This window comes from Meles meles, chromosome 13 (assembly GCF_922984935.1).
Source record: "Meles meles chromosome 13, mMelMel3.1 paternal haplotype, whole genome shotgun sequence".
NCBI lineage: Eukaryota > Metazoa > Chordata > Mammalia > Carnivora > Mustelidae > Meles > Meles meles.
Genome location: NC_060078.1, coordinates 11550539 through 11569606, shown reverse-complemented (window position 1 = coordinate 11569606; position 19068 = coordinate 11550539). Strand labels below are relative to the sequence as shown.

Below are 19068 nucleotides of genomic sequence, written 5' to 3'. Positions count from 1 at the left end.
CAGTAAGAGCTCAATAAACATTAGCTCGTTATCTTCACCCGGCCAGCTGAGTCTCCTTTCCATCAATAACTGTCAACAGAAATAAATGAGGTAATGAAGGAACAGACACACAGATCACAAGTGTGTGATCCCTTTGCCCTCTGCCCTTTAGTTAGGACAGGGAGACGCTGGGGGCCGGGGAAGCTGACTGCTGAGTGGTCAAATAATTCACTGCAGTAATTCAGCCACCTACAACAAGGCCTGTGGCATCCCAGAAAAGTTCATAACTCATCCCGGAAGGGGAAAAAAAGCAAAGCAAAAGCAACAGACTACTCTAGACAACAGCTGGATGGCGATGAGGTGGACAATCAAGAAAGGGTGTAGAAATACCACGGAGAAATGGGAAGAAAGATCCATCCGGACAGATGGGAACTGAACCGACCCATGCTTCCTCCTGTTTACGTCCTACAGTGGATTTGGTAACCAATGGATTGCTTTTCAAGGGACTGTCCCTCTGAAGCATGTGGGCTCTCCCCACAACCCCAGGAGGCCCCGTCCAAACACTTTACAGCGTGAACACCACCCCACAGTCATGCCGTGTGGACGCTGCTCCCCGCGTCTGTAGAGCAGCAGGACAGCCTGCCAGGCAAAGGTCCAAACGACTCGTGACTTTGTAATGACACCCAGCAGCCCCAGGCGTGGTCGGGGCGCATCTGCCACCTTCCCCCAGGGGAGAGAGAACAGAGAGCAAAATCGATCAAGACTGGGGCAGCTTGGCGAGCACACCGTGGTCTTCAGTACTCATTCTGGTGCTACGTGACCAGGATCACCTGGGGAGAAATTTCCTCAGACGAGGCCCGGTGGGACCCACGGCATCTGAAGCCGGCTCGGCCAAGACCGTACTCCAGTGGGGGGATAAGAGTCATCATAGAAAGTTCAAGGACACTTCAATGATGCAGTAACAGAGACTGAGATTAATTCGCCAGGACGTTGTAGTTCACGAGATGTGTTTTAAGGAACGGGGGCTCCTCAGCAGGGCTGTCCTGTGGGGACAGTGACTAGAGGCATGACGGCTCAGGGTAACTGGGCACCGCCATGGGAAGGGCACCCAGAAGCCCCACGGTGGTGTTCAGAACCCCCTCAGCGCCGTAAGACACTGTCTCTCCTCAAAGGTGCTTTGGGGCCGTGCCAGGAGGGATAAGACTTGGTCTCCAAAGACCAGCAAGACACAGGGCGCCTATGTGGCTCAGTGGGTTAAAGCATCTGCCTTCAGTTCAGGTCATGATCCCAGGGTCCTGGGATCGACCCCACATCAGGCTCTCTGCTCAGCAGGGAGCCTGCTTCCTCCTCTCTCTCTCTGCCTCCCTCTCTGCCTACTTGTGATCTCTGTCTGTCAAATAAATAAATAAATCTTTAAAAAAAAAAAAAAAAAAAAAAAAAAAAGACCAGCAAGACAGGCCGATCAAGGCAACCCTCTGGCCACATTCGGGACAACAGGCTGCCCAGGGCGCAGCCAGATGGGACCCGAGAGCACACACCGACAGCCCCCTGCAGCAGCTGGATACCAGGCGGGGTCGGGGACCACTGGTAAAGATCAGGACCTTGTCTGACCTGGAGACATGAGAAACCCTGTGCAGACCACACCCTTCCAGTCTGGGCCAGCTTCTTTTCCTTCTAGAACCAAAGTGCTCCACGGGCTTCCAGCAGCCATGATTCCATCAGACAGACAAAACATTAACAAAACCCGGCCTGGGGTGGCAAAGTGGTGCGAGAACGCTAGTGCCTTCCCTCTGACGATTGGCGACTGCAGAAGGACACCCAGAGAAGACAGGGCCCTGCAAACAGGCCTGCCCACACACCTGCGGCTTCCCTCACCTGCTCCCACCAGGGGAAAGAAAGGAAGGTATCACGTCATTCCTTCCCTTCCTGCTACCAGGCAAGGACTTAAGCACTTGCTGGAAAAGAAGTTTCTCTTTGGGAGTCTCAGTCCTACCTCCATCCGCGTCTTTCAGTGAATTAGTTACATTGCACTTCTTCTCACCTTGCTGACAGAAGCAGACTGAAGGAGTAACTCGCCACTACTGTGCACTCGTAGGCTCTCAGGACCACGCCGAAATCAGAACAGGGCACAGTGGCCGAGAGAAGTCAAGTACTCTACCCAAGGTTGAGCGAGAGCTGCTAAAAGGGAGAGACGGGATTCGAACCGGGGATGTCTGATGCCAGGGTCCATGCTCTTCACCGCTTTGCCATAAAAAGAAGGTTACCAAGAGAGAAGTCATTCTGTAGCATACAGAGGCCCCTAGAGAACGACAGGCTGAAGAGGGAAACTCATCTGGGAGGCAGCTGGACTGGGTGCTCAGAAGAAAGTAATCTCGGGTGGATGGAGGCACAGAGAAGGAGACAGAGACGCGGTAGCCAGCCTCCCCGGCTCAGGGAGGGTGCCCAAGCCCTGGCCCAGGCCACACACTCCAGCACCTGCGGCCTGCTTCGTCTGAGTGACAAACACACAAATGGGACAAGGGCCGGCTCCTTGGCTGTGCCCCGAGCTGGCCTGTTGGTCCAAGACTAGCTCTGGGAGAGCCAGGGGCTGAGGGAAGGGCCTAGAAGCCCATCAGCCCAGAGAGGGCCAAAGGTCACCTCAACAGCACAGAGCCGGTGTGAGGAGTGTGCTGCGTGACTTGGTCCAAATATGGGTGGAAGCGAGGAGGGGATTTCAGGCTCTGAAAACAGATGTGCTGAGCCCACAGTCTCGCAGGAGGAAGTAGACTGTGCGTGGGAAAGGCCCTCCTGCGTCCCAAGGCCCTGGCCTTCTCCGCCAGGGCGCTGTGTGGACAGGCGTCCCCTGTGCTTCAACGGGGTGAAATCAGCTGAGTGCAAGAAGCACAGGGACAGCAAAATGAGGTCACCAAGGTCACGGTGTTGGCATGAAACAAACCTCGGTTCTCACTAGTTGTGAACTCTTGCAAAATTTACTCAACCTCTTAAAGTCTAAGTGCTACTTTCCAAAGCAGGAATCGTGCCACAGCTGATACACAGTAAAGGTCAACAAATAACAGTCGCTCATAATCATAATAAATACACAAAGGTCAGAAAATATTATCAGAACACAAGCACTGTGAAGAAAGATACAATCAAGGGCATCCCTTAGCCAGGATAACATAATCATGGTTACAGCAGGAGCATACTAAGTGCAGACTGTGTTAGGTGCCATGCCAAGCACCTTGCATGCATTATCACCAAACAGCTGGATGGTGGGCTAAACACTGGACCCCCAGAGGTGTCCACGTCCTAATTCCCAGAACCTGTGACTGTATCAGCTTACATCATAAAAGGGGTTTTGCAGACGTGATTAAAGATTGTGAGATGGAACGAGCACCCTGGATTAGCTGGCGGGCCTGGATTAGCAAGGGTCCTTCTAAGTGGGAGCCAGGAGAGCCAGAGAGAGCGAGAGAGGGCGAGAGAGAGAGAGAGAGAGAGAGAGACTGGTGGAAGATGCTTTGCTGCTGGCTTTGAAGGTGGGGCATGGGGCCAGAAGCCAAGGCATATGGGCAGCTTCGGGATGCTGGGAAAAGCAAGAAAACAGATTTTCCCCTAGAACCTCCAGAGGGAATGCAGCCCTACCAGCGTCTTTGTCTTAGGACCTCCAACCTCCAGAACTGTAAGACAATAGAGCTGTGGTGTTTTGAGCCGCAGTATAGCTAAGGAATCTCCAGACAGCCAGCAACCCTCAACCAGAACAGACAGGTGGGAGTATGTCTTCGAGCCTAAGGAAGAGAGGCCGGGCTCCTTGCTGCTTTGGAAGGAGGCTGCATGACCTAAAACCTTCCAGAATCACCTAGAAGGTAGGCTACGAGTCACCTAAGGACTGCCCCTACTCCTGCTCCTGTGCCGCGACAGGTTAGAGACAGAGGGGCCACGAGAATATGCTTACAGCGCACACACACTGCCGTGTGGCACGGACAAATGCACGGTAAGAATCGCCCCTGGTTTCAGAGCCCTGCAACCATCCACAGGACTGGACAATTGGAGCAAGCTTCAGACCCAGCGAAGTCGGCCCCCAACCGTGCACAAGCCCAAAGTTTGGGGCCGGCGCCAAACATCCCTGAGGTAGGATTCAGGTCACCGGAACCTTCTGAACTTTCCCCACTACTCGCGCTAGACCGCAGCCGGCCTTCTGGCATCGGGTTAATTTCAGCAATTACCAGTATTTGTCACAACGGCTCTCGATCACGGATCTGGTGCTGCGTTCCACGTGGATTATGCTGTCACAGCAGAGATGCAAACACCCACCCGTGTGCTACCCAGAAGGGAACCGATGCCTGCAGGGAGCAGGCGCTGAAGTGACCTACATACTCACCCAAGCTCTTCTCATTCCAAAGTCCCCGCTTTAACCACTACTCCAGAAAACACCCGTGTCATTAAAGAATAACGTGGTAGGGGAAAGAGGTGTGCTTACAAGTATTCTGTTTGACTCCGGCCACTTCAAAGCAAGCCAAGCACCCTTCCCTAGAACGGGCTGCCTGTCAGAATCACCGGGAGCTCTTCAACACCATACACGTTTCTGGCCCAGCTCCCGACCTGGGGGACCAGGAACTCCAGGGGCAGAGCCGGCAAGGATGTATTCTCAGCAGGCTCCGTCAGCTCTTCCGAGGCAGCCCACGCACAGCTGGGTTCAAGGCGGCTTCATCCAAAGGGGAGCACGGCCACCCTCAGCTCCACCAGCCAGGCCCCGAGAACACACTGTCTAAATGGCCAGAGAGAGGCCAGACCCGGAGATCCCTGGCTGACATGGGACAGGCTCCTGGAGGTCGTTCCAGAGCTCCTTCTCCAGGATTATGAAGAGTAGACCTTACAGTTTATCCAAAGCAAGGGACGACAGAGTGAATTCCTGCCCTTAATGCTGGTTTGAGGCTTCGGCCTCCAAACACAGCCACAAGAACGATCAGCAAATAGTAGTCATAATAGTAGCCTTGGTCATAACGCTTAGAGTCACTGGAGAGAATGAGGAGGAGGAGCTCTTCTCCAAAGCAGGTATTGCCAGGAATTTCCACGGCAGAAGCCAATGCACAGGTTACCTACACAGGGCACCTCCCACACGGTGGCTTTATTGGAGCACCACCAGCGTCCCCAGGGCCGCGTGGGTAGAAGCCCCGCCCTAAGCCCGCTGCCTTAGCACCAGCAAGCTCACCATGCCCTATAGCCCTGGTTTCCTCATCTGTAACGGGGATAGAGGTGTGTGTGAACGCACTTCCCCACCAAGGCCCCTCCCCAGGAAGTGCTTAGAAAGCCTGATCGCTCACATTCCGAGGTCGCCTTGCTGAAGAGGGGCGACCCTCTGCAGGAGGGGACACGACCATGCTCGGATCTCAGGGCAGGCTGCAGAACCACCGTGACCTCCCCACCACCAGCCACAGCCTCTGTGGTCACAGAACAACGTGAGGCTGGAGATCTGGGCCAAGCGAGCCCCAGCAGCGTCCCCAGCACCCCATGCGGAGTCCGGCACGTGCTGCTGGCTCAGGGAAACTCTGTGGAATTAATGCCATCGTGAAGGATCGGTGAAGCCAAGAAAGAAAGCGCACCCCACATACACCACGCTCTGCGGGGTGCCGCCTTATTAGCCTACTGTGTACTCAGAGGGCACCGGGCCTCTGACCCACTGCCCCCGCCTGACAGATGGAGACCCCGAGGCCCAGAGAGAAGTTCTCACCCCAGCGCGCACACGGCCGGCACGCTGTGGTGCCCGGAACCAAATCCAGGTGCACACAAAGCCGCCTTTGGGCTCTGCCTCTCCCTCGCCACGGCCACCGCCTGCCTCTGGGGGGCTTCGCGCTGTGGTACCTTGTGTTCACGCAGCCTCACCGTTGGCCAGATGCCGGGGATTAGCCAGCTCTACATCCGAACGCGCCGTGAGCGGAAGGAATGGCGGCGCCCAGAGACGCACGTGCGCCACGAGGCAGTGGCCACACACGGGGACCCCAGACACAGTCACTTCTCTCTCGCTCCCTCCTCCTTCAGCGCCGTCTGTGCGCAGCCCACAAATCCTGACGCAGACGTCTTTCTCCTTTTCTTACAGTGCAGACTACATTCCACATCCACGCATTTGGGCTGCTACGACAGAAAACCACAGGCTACACGGCTTCGGAACAAGAGAAATTCTATCCATGCTTCCGGAGGCTGCCAAGTCCAAGATGGAGGCTCTGGCTGATCTGGTGTCTTCTGGGGACCCCCACCCTGGCTCACAGACAGTTGTCTTTTCACTGTGTCTTCACGGAAGGGGCAGGGGAGCTCCCTGGGGTCTCTTTCCTAGAAGAGCACGAATCCTATTCACCCAGAGTCACTTCCCAGAGGCCCCACCTCCGAACACCACCACATGGGGTGTTAGGGTTCAACACAGGAATTTAGGGGGGACATAAACATTCCACGATCACACCTGCCCTGTCGGGGGTGCTCGCTACTGAGGAAGCAGACAAAGGAGACGGCTGGCAGATTTTTTTTTTTCCATTAAAAACAGAAACTAGAGCTTCAGGTGTACCACACAAGTGTTTTATGGGCCTTATTTCAGCTAATTTTCACAGGGCCCTATGAAATAAGTGTTATTCTTCCCGGTTAGTAGATGAAGAGGTTAACCAAGTAAACTGCCAAGGTCACACACCTGGTTACCGTAGTAGAGCGGGAACTTAAACCCCAGGCCGGGGATGCCGACAGGGTCCCTCACCGTCTGCACACACACACAAGGGGTCCGGCCTCAGATTCCACGCCCAGTGCGGGATCCCCCCCCCCACCCGCGTGCCTGTGGCTGGCTCTGAGCTAGCATGATCGAGTCCTCCACCAGCACGGCTTGGCCATGGATGCCCTGCTCCGCCGCGTCCCAGGAGGGCCTGGCCCCAGAGGAGCGCTAGGAGACACGGAAGCCTTGGCTGGAGTGATGATCAAACATCAGAAGCCGCTTCGGCCTCAAAGAGCTTCCAGTCTAGTAAAGGTGGAAATCACGCACACTGCCACCTACATAATCTGTCTTGACCCAAGGTCTTCCTGCCCTCGGTGCTGGGAAGGACACACCCAGGGAGCCACGAGAACGAGTGGCAGGGAGTGCTCCCTGAAGAAGTGACCAGGAGGCTGAGGAGGGTGGGGATCGAGAACTGGTAGGTAAGACCAGTTAACCAGGAGGAAGACAGGGAGGGTGCAGGAGAGCAGGGTGCTAAGAGGACACTCTCTCCCCTTCTAGCCTGACTCTCTGCTCCTGCCCCAACCTGCACACGGGAGGAGACAGGTGGAGGTCTCACTGGCTCTTGCCGCTCCGGGAGGCAAAGGTCTGAACAGAGTCTACTACCTGGCGAGCCATCAGAGCCAAGCACAGCTACATGCAAGTTCAGGTGGTCAGAGTCCGCAAGCCAGAGCACCCAGTAATGACCCTACATCTGGCCAGTGTTGCTGGGAGGCAAGGAATTACATCTCAGCCCACCCAGGGCTCTGGGCAGTCTGTTGGAACACAGTATTTACTCAGAGAGATGGTTCCTTCAGGAACTGCATAGAAGAGAAGAACAGAAAATCCAGAAATAATCAGAATCCTGAAACAATCAAAGGAGAATACAAGTCAATGGCCTTTCTATCCAAAGATCTAATTCACAAGCCAGACTGTGAATTTTCAGTTATGACCTAAAAAGCTCAAGGGGCAAACGGTCTTTGGGGCGTCTTTGCAAGGTGAAGTTCAAGCTGCCTGAAGATGATTACTCATGTCCCAGAACACCATTTCACTCATGAGGCCATCAGAAACCTACCACAGATCCTATCAGACATCGTATGTATCATATGTGCACGTATGTATGTATGTACATACACAATACGATCCAAATAACCCACGGTAGATGATTTGACAATTTCTTTGTGAACAATGCATGTCCCAGTTAGGCAAGAAGTCTGCCTTGTTGTAGTCACTGTTCTATTTTAGGCAAGACAGTATGCACTTCCTTGTTTTACCTAAATAAAATAAAAATCGAATTATCATGGGATCAACTTGCTCAATACTTGTTACATAAGGTCGCATCCTCTAGTCCAAAGAACACCGTCTGTGGGGTTAGACTGGCTGGGCTACTATTCTTTGCCTTAAAGCCAACTTCTTTCTCTCCCACCCAGTAAAACGAGGCTGTTCATTTACACACAGGCTCCAGAACCCAAGGATTCTACCTTGGAATGCACAAGGAGGTATGTTAAAAATGCAAACTCTCTGAACCCTGGCTCACACGGGGCATTGCGATCCTTCTAGTGCTGCTAACATCCCATGACTTTCTGGAATAAGGCTGAGCACGTGAAAAGAGAACCACTTCCTTATTAAGGATGAATTTCCGAATTTCAATTCCCTTTTGGAGTCAGTGCAGAGCGGGGGTAACTCAACACTCGAGTGATGTTGGCGTAACCCCGAGAAGCACGCGCACAGGCTCCACGGGCCGCTAAGAGCTTTCTGGAGAGGTGTTCCAAGCTGACCAGACGGCAGGGGTCTGACCAGACAGGCAAATGATTGTCTAAATCAGCATATCCGGGCGCCTGGGTGGCTCAGTGGGTTAGGCCGCTGCCTTCGGCTCGGGTCATGATCTCGGGATCCTGGGATCGAGTCCCACATCGGGCTCTCCGCTCAGCGGAGAGCCTGCTTCCCCTCCTCTCTCTCTGCCTGCCTCTCTTGTGATTTCTCTCTGTCAAATAAATAAATAAAATCTTTAAAAAAAAAAAAATAAATAAATAAATCAGCATATCCTTTACCGGATCCATACACACTCTACACATGTAGGGAACACATGTGTGTTCACAGAGTTCGATGCCATTTCGCTCGAGAGATGGTGCGTTGCTTTCACGCCATTAAGAACCCCGAATCCGAACTCTCTCAGTCAGCCTAGCCAGGCAGAGGGCACGGAGCTGCCAGCTGTGCTGGGGGACACGTGGATGACTAAGACTGAGAGAACGACAGAAGTGAGACCCTCCCGGGCAGAAGAAGGAGAGCACATCCAGAGCGGTGTTAGTGAGGGGTTGGGGAGTTCAGAGGAACAATGTCTCCTTCCTGCTCAAGCAATCCAGGAGAGCCTCCAGTTAATCTGGGCCTGAGGGAGGGAAAGAACGGTTTTTATAAAGGTATAGAAATGAAGATGGCGGGCAGGGTAAGCGGTACCCGAGAGGCAGCTGTCGTCCGCTGAAGTCCAGGTGGCTCAGCAGAGCGGGAACGCCTCGCTCGGATTTCGGAGTGCCCGAGACTCCTTCTTTGAGACTCACTCCTACAGCAGACACGACTTCAGGTTCTCGTAGCTGGGCTGACGTGCCAGCTTAAATCCGGGCAGCCCATCAGTGATGAAGTCTCCTTCGCTAACGAGTGCACCCAGCTGGCCACCGACAGGCCTGAGGTCTTCTCCGCCACGAGCAGACACAGACACTGCAGACATAACTGTCGTCACTGAGGTGTGGGAGCTCAAAGGTCTCTGCCCATCCCCACGGGAGCCTCAGGGTTCTATGGTGTGAATGGTCCAGACAACGGAGAAACAGAAGGTTCAGGAAAGGAAGGTCACTTCATGTGTGAGGGCCCTGAGGATGGCTGAGTGGTCCCTATAATGACCTCTGGGCTCGAGGAGGCTTCGTCCTGCAAAACTACAGAAGACGGAGGAGACCGGGGGTAGGAGGAGGAACCATATGGCCTAACCCTGGGACCATAAAGGCCAAGGATAATCTCTAAGTGAGGTGCTCAGTACGATCCGAGGACCAGGGTGATGGTCTCGAAGACACTATCCCACGGCTTCAACTCAGGTCGTGCCACATCGCCAGAGAGCACAGAAATGGAGAAAACTACTGAAAAGGGGTAAGAGGGATGGCTTCACTGTCTCCCCAGTAAATGAGGAAATGGGTCAGGGTACCCCGTAATGCCCTGTAGTCAGCAGAGATGCAGTGCATTATATGTGGGTGTAGCAAAAGAATTAGTGTCTTAAAGGACAAACAATTTTTCATCGACCTGTTTTGAAATTCTTCCTTTTTCTGATACACGGCAAGCCTCCAAAATGAAAGCAGCTGAAGCCTGTCTGGGTTGTGAGCTGACTCCGGGCATCCGGTGAAATGGTCAGGAGAGCGTAAGCTGGGCGGTGGCCCCGCCAGGGAGCGCACGCAGAGAGGCACTGGAGCCACATGACACGTGGCGCGGGCGGCCGAGAGATGACCTGACGGCTGCTCGAGGCCCCGAGGCAAGACCCATTCTGCAGAGTCCAGGGCAGGATCACTGGGAGGACTACGGTGCTCTTAGGAAAGCACGAAGTCAGGGGAGGGAGCAGCATGAACGAGAGGATGAGTTCCACGTTGGGTGTCAAGGACTCTGAGAAATTCTTTTTGTCTGTTTGGCTTCCGTGAGCCAAAGTAACAGCACTGACAAGGAGACCTCTGCAGGGCACAGGGAGCAAGTGGGGACCTCTCATTGTCACCAGATTCAGAGAGCTTTCCGCCTGTTCTCCGCATTCTGGAGACCAAGGGTATCCCCCACCCTGCAGCGTGCACGCCTGCCAATGACAACAACAGAGTAGGGACCAGAAACCATAGAACCAGAGAGACCAAGACTAAACGGGACCTTGGGGATCATCCCAGCCAATCAGCCTTTCTACAGGTGAAGAACCCAAGGCACACAGAGGCGAAATCACGCGCACGTCCCTAGCCGCGGAGGCAGATCTCACGTAGAGCTCTCTTGGTTCCTTCCTACCACCGGAAGCACATCCATACTCGTGCTCATTTCCCCCACTTTGGGGAGCATAGTACTTCCCCTGCAGGAGTACGAATGTTTGTTCCCACGTACATTTGGCAGGTGGCATCCTCTGCTCTAACTGTTGGGACAGAGAAGCCTGGGTACAGGAGTGGGGGGGGGGTCTCTAAGCATGTTTTTACCAAACTTTTTTTTTTTTTAAAGATTTTATGTATTTACTTGACAGAGAGAGACACCGAGAGAAGGAACACAAGCAGGGCTTCCTTTAACAGTGACTCACATTACTAATTCTATGAGCCAACGAACCACTTTTAAGAGAAATGACATCTGTATGTATTCTTCTTTATATGGGATCTGAAATCAAAGAGTTTACTAAAAAAAGGGGGGGGATCAGATGTTCACACTGGAATAAAGTATACATTTTGTGTGTTTGAGTAGGAAAAAAAGATAGAAGCCCTCACTACAGCTCACTACTCATTTTTACAACACTCAAGAGGGAGCTTAATAACATATGTGTAAACCATAAACATCTCAAGAATGAGGAAGGACATTTCAAGAAGAGCACTGGCTATCTCAGCTACTTCAGCATTTTGAAATACCTTCTTATAGTCAGAATTTATGGGAGAAAAAAATAGACAAAGCAGATTACATTAAGAAAAAAAAGAACAGGGGTCCCTGGGTGGCTCAGTGGGTTAAGCATCTGCCTTCAGCTCAGGTCGTGATCTCAGAGTCCTGGGATCAAGTCCCGTGTCGGTGACTGATCAGTGGGAGCAGAAGCTCTCTGCTTCTCCCTCTCTCTCTGCCTGCCTCTCTGTCTACTTGTGATCTCTCTGTCAAATACATAAATAAAATCTTAAAAAAGAGAGAGAGAGAGAGAAAGAAAGAAAAAAAGTAATGCTACAAAGTTCATGTTAACATAGGCTTTTAGTTTGCTTTGAATAATAATTAAAGAAGAAATTGAGGCAAAAAGGCCCTTCTGCTTACATAAAGTGTTAGCTGAAGAACAGCTCGTCATCAAATTTCCTTCATCTCCATCTCAGTTTTCCAAGGAAAAGCTCCAGAAAGAGCAAATGGTGAAGAATAAGGTAAGTCTGGAGAGATGGCTGAATGGGGATGAGATCCTTATTCGGACATATGTTTAATAATTTCATGTAGTCTGTCTAGAAATTCATTAATCTGAACTGGAAACTGCAGTTTTCCTATGGGAAGATAAATGCATATCTCCAAAGCTTTACGAAATTTCATATATTGCTAGCGAGGCGAGAGCAACTACTAGGGCAAGACCGCATGGAAAGCAATTTATCAATATCTATCAAAATCACAACATCCAGGGCGCCTGGGTGGCTCAGTGGATAAAGCCTCTGCCTTCGGCTCAGGTCATGATCCCAGGGTCCTGGGATTGGGCCCCGCATCGGGCTCTCTGCTCCGCAGGGAGCCTGCTTCCTCCTCTCTCTCAATGCCTGCCTCTCTACATACTTGTGATCTCTGCCTGTCAAATAAATAAATAAAATCTTTAAAAAAAAAAAAATCACAACATCCTCTGACTCAAAAATTCCATTTCTGGAAGTGGATCTTATAAAAAAAACTTGTACCCATACAAGGTTATTTTCAGCAGCAAGATCTGTCTTCTATCAGAAGACTATAAACAGCCCAAATGCCCATCCCTAGGACCTCTGTTAAATAAGTCACTGTACAACTGTGCGACAGAACGCCCCGTGTCTGCAGAACTGAACAGTGAAGTCTTCTATGTACTAAATGGAAAGATCTCCAAAATATTAAGTAAAAAATTCAATGAACAAAAGAATATGCATTATACTCCAGCTTTTGCATTAAAACGGAAGCAGGGGGAAAGAATCTCTATGTTTATATTTGTTTCTAAAGGGATTTTTTTAGAGCTAAGAAATTCAAGAGATTTTGGAGGGATGCACACAGACCCGGGGAGGTGAACAGAGACGGGAGGGAAGGATTTCACCGTACGGCTTTTTATTTCCTTTAACATTTTGAACCAGGTGAATACCTTGCCTATTCAATCAATTAATTTTCAACCAGCAAAAGCTATCTCCTTAATACTCAAAACATTTCAGGAATAAGATGCTTCCTTATAACAAAGAAAGCAGAGATTTCAGCATATCCTAAAATAAAACTGACCTTTGAATCCTTAAGCGAAATCTGAAATAAGACGACTTGTCCTTGGTTCTTTCTAAGTAGTATTTTTATAGGCCTTGTGTACGTGTGACACTTTTAGTACTTTGGCCTAAAAAATAACCCCATTTCAAGGTTTCCAGATTAAATCTCAACCTGGTCACGGACATGAAAACCAGCCAAATTCCAGCCACGCCGGTACTTCTCCGACTGCTCCTGTCCCACCCCAGAAACACCCATACCTTTGGCAGAATTGTTCTTCCTTCCGTGAGGGATGCGGTGAAGGCAAAGAATGTATCCGTCTTCTGTCTCGATGAAGTGCTCCTCACTAGGGAAGCCCCAGTGAACGATAATTTCACTCTATGGAGAGAAAGAACATTGGAAAATCTCTGGACGGAATGGGACATGTTCTTCCCACGCTAGCAGGCACAGGAGAAGACAAGATGTCAGCAGACATTCTCCAGGCTTGAAGAAACGTTGTTACTGAAATTTTACTGTGCTCCGCCCAGCAACACTGAGCATCCAAGAATCAATCCCCACCTCTTTTATCCGTCTGTCCCACTGACAGGCGTGTGTTTACCCTCGGTTTCGACATTCGAGCATGTTCTACACCCAATGTGTCTGATTTCACCACTGCTTTGGGCCTCTCTGTTTCCATCCTGGCTTCACAAATAAATACACTTCTCTCTTTCTTTCTTTCCTAAATATGCCAGCTAATACCATGATCTACCACTATGTTCATTTTAAGAGGCCCTGTCCTGGGAAACAGAGCATAGCACTAATCCATTTTCATCAATGAACTAATAAGCGCATGCTAACAGGGGACACTAATAGAATGCACAATGGCAAGGTAGTGCTGAAGAACGAGAAGAGAGGAGAAACAGGAAAGTATGATCAAAATCACTTCTCTGGTCCAAGGAGCAAGGGTTAATCAGGAGCTCGGTGGGATATGGAGAATTCGATTGTCTAGATTTAATGTAAGTGAGTGCTCACTATCCTCTCTAGCACAAGTATTTGAAAGAATTTAATTGTATCATTCTTATAGTAAAAAAAGAAAATTTCAAAGGAGGGGGAGGAATAAAAGAAAAAAACTGGGGACAAGAAGTAAACCTTGACCTTAAGACCCTGATTATATTCTCTTGACTCACTATGGATTTATCTGCCTCTAAGAGGGCCTTGATTCTTCAGTGGGGTCACTGCCATCATGTGCTTCAAAGTAGCTATTTTGGGGGCATCTGGGTGCTCAGTCCGTTAAGCGTCCAACTCTTGATTTCAGCTCAGGTCATGATCTCAGGGTAGGGAGATCGAGGCCAGCATCCGGCTCTTCACCGGGCGTGGAATCTGCTTAAGAATCTTTCTCTCCCTCTCCCTGCGCTCCTCCCCACCATGCTCACTCTCTCACTCTCTCTCTAAAAGAAGTAATAATTTTTAAAAATAGTTACTTTCTTTAGTCATTTGCATTTTCCCAATATTTTATGCCTAAATGAGGTATTAGGTTTTATTGTTTACCTATGATTAGTAACTTTGAAATGTGTCAGTTACTCAAGAAATTATATTGCTTAATTGGTTCCAACAAAAATTTTTTTCAGATTATTTTGGTTTTTGTATTGAACCGTGTTCCCTGGACATTGCTATCACACTCCTTGTTCAAGGTATTACAAAAGCAGCGGTTGGTAGTGACACTCTTGGCAAGTCCTGCTCCATTTTTATCATTCTTTCAACAAATTCAGCTAACTTAAAAATGAAATGAACTTATAAAAATTTTCTTTTCCTGCATTAAGAAATATGTAGTTTTAACAGTCAAATGCAGTTCATAAAATACACATTACCTGGGGGAAAGTCAGCAAACTGAATCTAAGATTCAGAGAACGTGAAAAGTGCAATACTGTATAAAGAGATTAGTTTGTGGCTTCATGTAGCCCACGTAACGGAATTGCAAAAAATCCTTCTGTCACAGAAGCATTTTAAAGATTTTATGTATTTATCTGACAGAGAAAGAGATCACAAGTAGGCAGAGAGACAGGCAGAGAGAAAGGACGGGAAGCAGGCTCCCCACTGAGCAGAGAGCCCAACTCAGGGTATGACCCCAGGACCCTGAGATCATGACCTGAGCCGAAGGCAGAGGCCTTAACCCGCTGAGCCACCCAGGAGCCCCATCACAGAAGCATTTTAAAAGCATCCTTGAGACTTTGAGAAACTTACCACATTCATATTTGTCTCCGGATCCAGAGCTGCCAGACTGTCTCCGGACACCTCGGAATGCAGGGTCGCAAGGACCAAACAGACCACCAATCCCAGGAGCTGCATTTTCCTTCTGTAGAAAATAGCCTAGTGTTATTTATCTGAATTTCACTACACAGATGATGGTGGTAGATGAACGCTCCCATAAAAAGTTCTGAACCAGGTTTAGGTCAAGTAAACCTCAGGTCAAGGGCAAATAGGAAACACAGGACTCCAGCCACATCGGAAACAAAAAAAAAGTTGTTTTTTTACAAGGAAACTCCCCCACTTGCCACCACCAGTTACCATGTGACCTTTGGAGCCCAGCATACCCATTCACCCTCTCACCATGAGGTTCACCAAACTGTTCTGCAGAAAAAATGAAGAGGACTTAGAAGACAATAGCCTGAAAAAAAGAGGAAGACCCACAAAATTCCAGATCCTGTGAGCCTCCCACCTTTTCCCCTCTCACTGAGATTTAAACATTTTTAAGTTCTCATTTTTAAGCTGAGTATTAGTTCTTGCCTCCCACTGTGTATTTCTGTTCTTGTCCAGAATTGCACATCAGGATTCACTTTTGTCACCTAAATATTAGACTAAGTGAAGTAACCCAGACTGAGAAGACAAACACCATATGATTCCATATGTATGTGTGATCTAAAAAATGAATAAACAGGGGCGCCTGGGTGGCTCAGTGGGTTAAAGCCTCTGCCTTCGGCTTGGGTCGTGATTCCAGGGTCCTGCGATTGAGCCCCACATCAGGCTCTCTGCTCAGCAGGGATCCTGCTTCCCCTTCTCTCTCTGCCTGCCTCTCTGCCTGCTTGTGATCTCTCTCTCTCTGTCAAATAAATAAATAAAATATTTTTTTAAATAAAACAATAAAAAATTAAAAATGAATAAACAAAAAGCAGAAACAAACCCATAAATACAGACAACTGATGGCTGCAAGAGGGAAGCGGGTAGGGGAAAGGGCAAAAGGGGTGAAGGGGAGTGGGAGGTACTAGCTTCCAGTTATGGAATGAGTAAGTCACAGTGCTGAAAGGCACAGCACAGGGAACAGAGTCAATGGTGTTGGAACAGAGGGTAGCTACACTTGTGGGGAACACAAGATAATACACAAAAACATTGAACCACTATGTTGCACACTTGAAACTGATATAACATGTGTCAACTGTACTTGTTGACAAGTACTTGTACTTGTTAAAAAAGAGTAATAATAATTTTTTAAATAAATGAAACAAATAAAATAAATATGTCATCCAAGGAAAAGAGTGAAATGAAAGAGAGCCTGAAAGAAAACTGGATAGAAGACCACCCACCTCTCCTTCTGAGACCCTCCAACCACCAACAAAGATGATCTAGTTTCCACCAGTGATGTGCAAAATCACAGCACAGCACAGACCTTGGGGCTGAATGAATGTTAAAGGCAAAGCGAAGTGAGTCTCCTAAAGAATCTAGATGGTTAGAGGCAAGACTGGAGCTACAGCCCAGGCATCCTGCATTCTTAAAAAATATAATCACTTAAAAAAAGATGCATGCATGTATACCCATACAAAGACTTGTATAAAACTTTTTAACAGATTTGTGTGTAATAAACAAAAACTGGAAAAACCTGAATACCCCAAATGGGTAAATGGAGATATATATATATCATCAATAAAAAAGGAATGAACACACAATAACATGGATGAATATTAAAATAATTACAGTGAATGAAGTCCAGACTCCCCCAAAAAAGAATAAAACATATGATTCCATTTATATAATACTCTGGAAAATGCAACCTAATCTCTATGGATGGAAAGCAGATCTCAGGCTGCCTAAGAAAACGGGCAAGAGGAAAGGATTACAAGGGAGTACGCACAAAGAATCTTTTGAGAGTGATGGACAGGTTCACTATATTGAATGTACCTATGGTTTCGTGAGAGTGTACAGACATCAAAATTTATACAAGTGTTCACTTAAGATAAGTCTTGTTCTCGTATGTCGATACAATACGGCTGCTTTTCAGACTTGTGCCTAACTGAGTATTCCACAAATCTTAAGAGATAGGTTCTCAGGAGATAACCATAGTGAATTCTGCCAGTGCAAGTCCTCTGGGTTTCTCCAAAGCCATGAGGAACCCTGAATATCTAGGCAGAAAGGAATGTAACCTTGACCTGCACTGTCAAAGCCAGCTCCCCTGGCCTTTACTCACAAGCTCTTATTTCTCCGTGGTGGTTGGGGAGGGCTGTATTCTCCCAGGCTGCCTCATAATTCAGTCTCCCCAGAGTGCTTTTTCACTAGGAAACAGGGAGTGGATTGAAAAGGGAAAAGAACGGTGGAGCCCACGGTTTAAAACAAAGACTCTTCTGGCAGCAGATGCTTGCCACTGGGTACCCATCCCACAGAACCTGGCCCGGCTGTCTTCAGAGAAGCTCCAAGAGGGAAGCAGCAGAAGATCCCTACCCGCATATGTCACCTTGTTCATGTTTCCTTCCAACCAACTAGTCAAGTGATTCTCGGAAGGATGATGACTGAGAAGTGTACACGGAGAAAAAGCCCTGTTCCGGGCTGGAGTCTGTTTTTCTGGGCTCTCTTAGCCACTTCTAGCTCAGTTCTCTCCACAGTGGAACAATGCAAGAAAGTGCTGCGTCCGTCCTCCTCTCGCCCCAGCCCGAGGGCAGGGCGGGAGTCTGACTCAACTTTGCATCCTTAGGATCTCTAGAGGGGCCCTGCACCTAGGAGATGCACGGGACAGATTTTGAAAAATGAGACAGGGGTCAGTCCAAAAGTTGGGTGGTTGAAGAAGAGCAAAGCCCCAAAGCAGCCTCCCATTTTGCTTCCTAGAAATGACAGTGTCGACACCACCAACAATAATTTCAGCTCCCATTAAACTCTCCTACGCCCCAGACACCCGGCAGCGCTTCCGACCTATGTTAACTCCTGCGGCATACCGGTGCAATACCGTTAAAGCCTTGTTCCGCGAAGCTGAGCTTCACCCAGGTCAAGCAAGAGAAGCAAAGGGCCAACTGGTAAGGGGGAGCTTAACCAGGGGAAGAAAGTGGCTGGGAATCAGGAGTCCCGGTCGTCACCGCGATCCGAGGGCTCTGGGCGGCTTCGCGGATCGGCGGCCGCTCCGGTCCAGGAAATCGAGGGCTCCCACGGAAGGAAGCGCAACTTCGGGGAGCCCCGCGAAACCTGGACCACGCGGCCCGCAGGAGAGGCGCCCGCAGGTGCTCCAGGCGGGTTTCGTCAGGAGCCGAGCGCAGGGGGTCCCGCCCGGCCTCAGAGGCTCGGGCGTGGGGGGTTGGGGAGGCGCGGAGGCCCGAGCTGTTGCACCCGCACCCAGCGGCGCAGCCCGGCGACACTCACCCGCACCGGTCCTCCCGTGCCACTGTCCAGAGCCGCAGTGCCCGCTACTTGAGCTGGACACCTGAAGGGGCGGGGACCGTCGGACGCGGGGGCAGGTGCCCCTCCCGGCTCAGGCTGCGCGCGCCGCCAATCCGCACTGCGGGCCGCCGGGAAGTGTAGCCGAGACCCCGCCCGACCCGGCGCCGCCATGGAGCATGCGCCGCGGGCGGGCCCCAGCGGCGCAGAGGCTCCCTCTCCCCGCAAGAGCTGATCCCCAGGGGCACCTGCTCGCGGTTGCTGAGGCTTTCTCCCGCATGGTCCGCACCCTCTGCACCTGGCATAGAGCTCTGGGCTATGTAAGTGAAAAGAAATTGTGTGTTCCGTTTAAAGCGCTTAGCGTCGTGCCTGATGCAAAGCCATCTTGATACACATTTTATTTTTTTTTAAAGATTTTATTTAGTTATTTGACAGAGATCACAAGTAGACAGAGAAGCAGGCAGAGAGAGAGAGAGAGAGGGAAGCAGGCTCCCCGCTGAGTAGAGAGCCCGATGCGGGACTAGATCCCAGGACCCTGAGATCATGACCCGAGTGGAAGGCAGTGGCTCAACCCACTGAGCCACCCAGGCGCCCTATTTTTATTTCTAAAATGCCCAGTATTAAGAGACTAGGGGTATAGC

At 50.0% G+C, this 19068-nt stretch overlaps 1 protein-coding gene across 1 annotated transcript in view; it reads right to left on the bottom strand.

The window, feature by feature from the left end:
- Positions 1-18568, bottom strand: part of LIPA (lipase A, lysosomal acid type) — a 31936-nt gene extending 13368 nt beyond the window's left edge. Inside the window, exons 1-3 of the mRNA XM_046027635.1 lie at positions 18413-18568; positions 15041-15152; positions 13081-13198 (exon numbers count right to left, since the gene is read on the bottom strand). Coding sequence (XP_045883591.1) covers positions 13081-13198; positions 15041-15145 — 223 coding nt within the window. The 5' untranslated portion in view covers positions 15146-15152; positions 18413-18568. The remainder of the gene's footprint in view (positions 1-13080; positions 13199-15040; positions 15153-18412) is intronic.
- Positions 18569-19068: the final 500 nt, after the last annotated feature.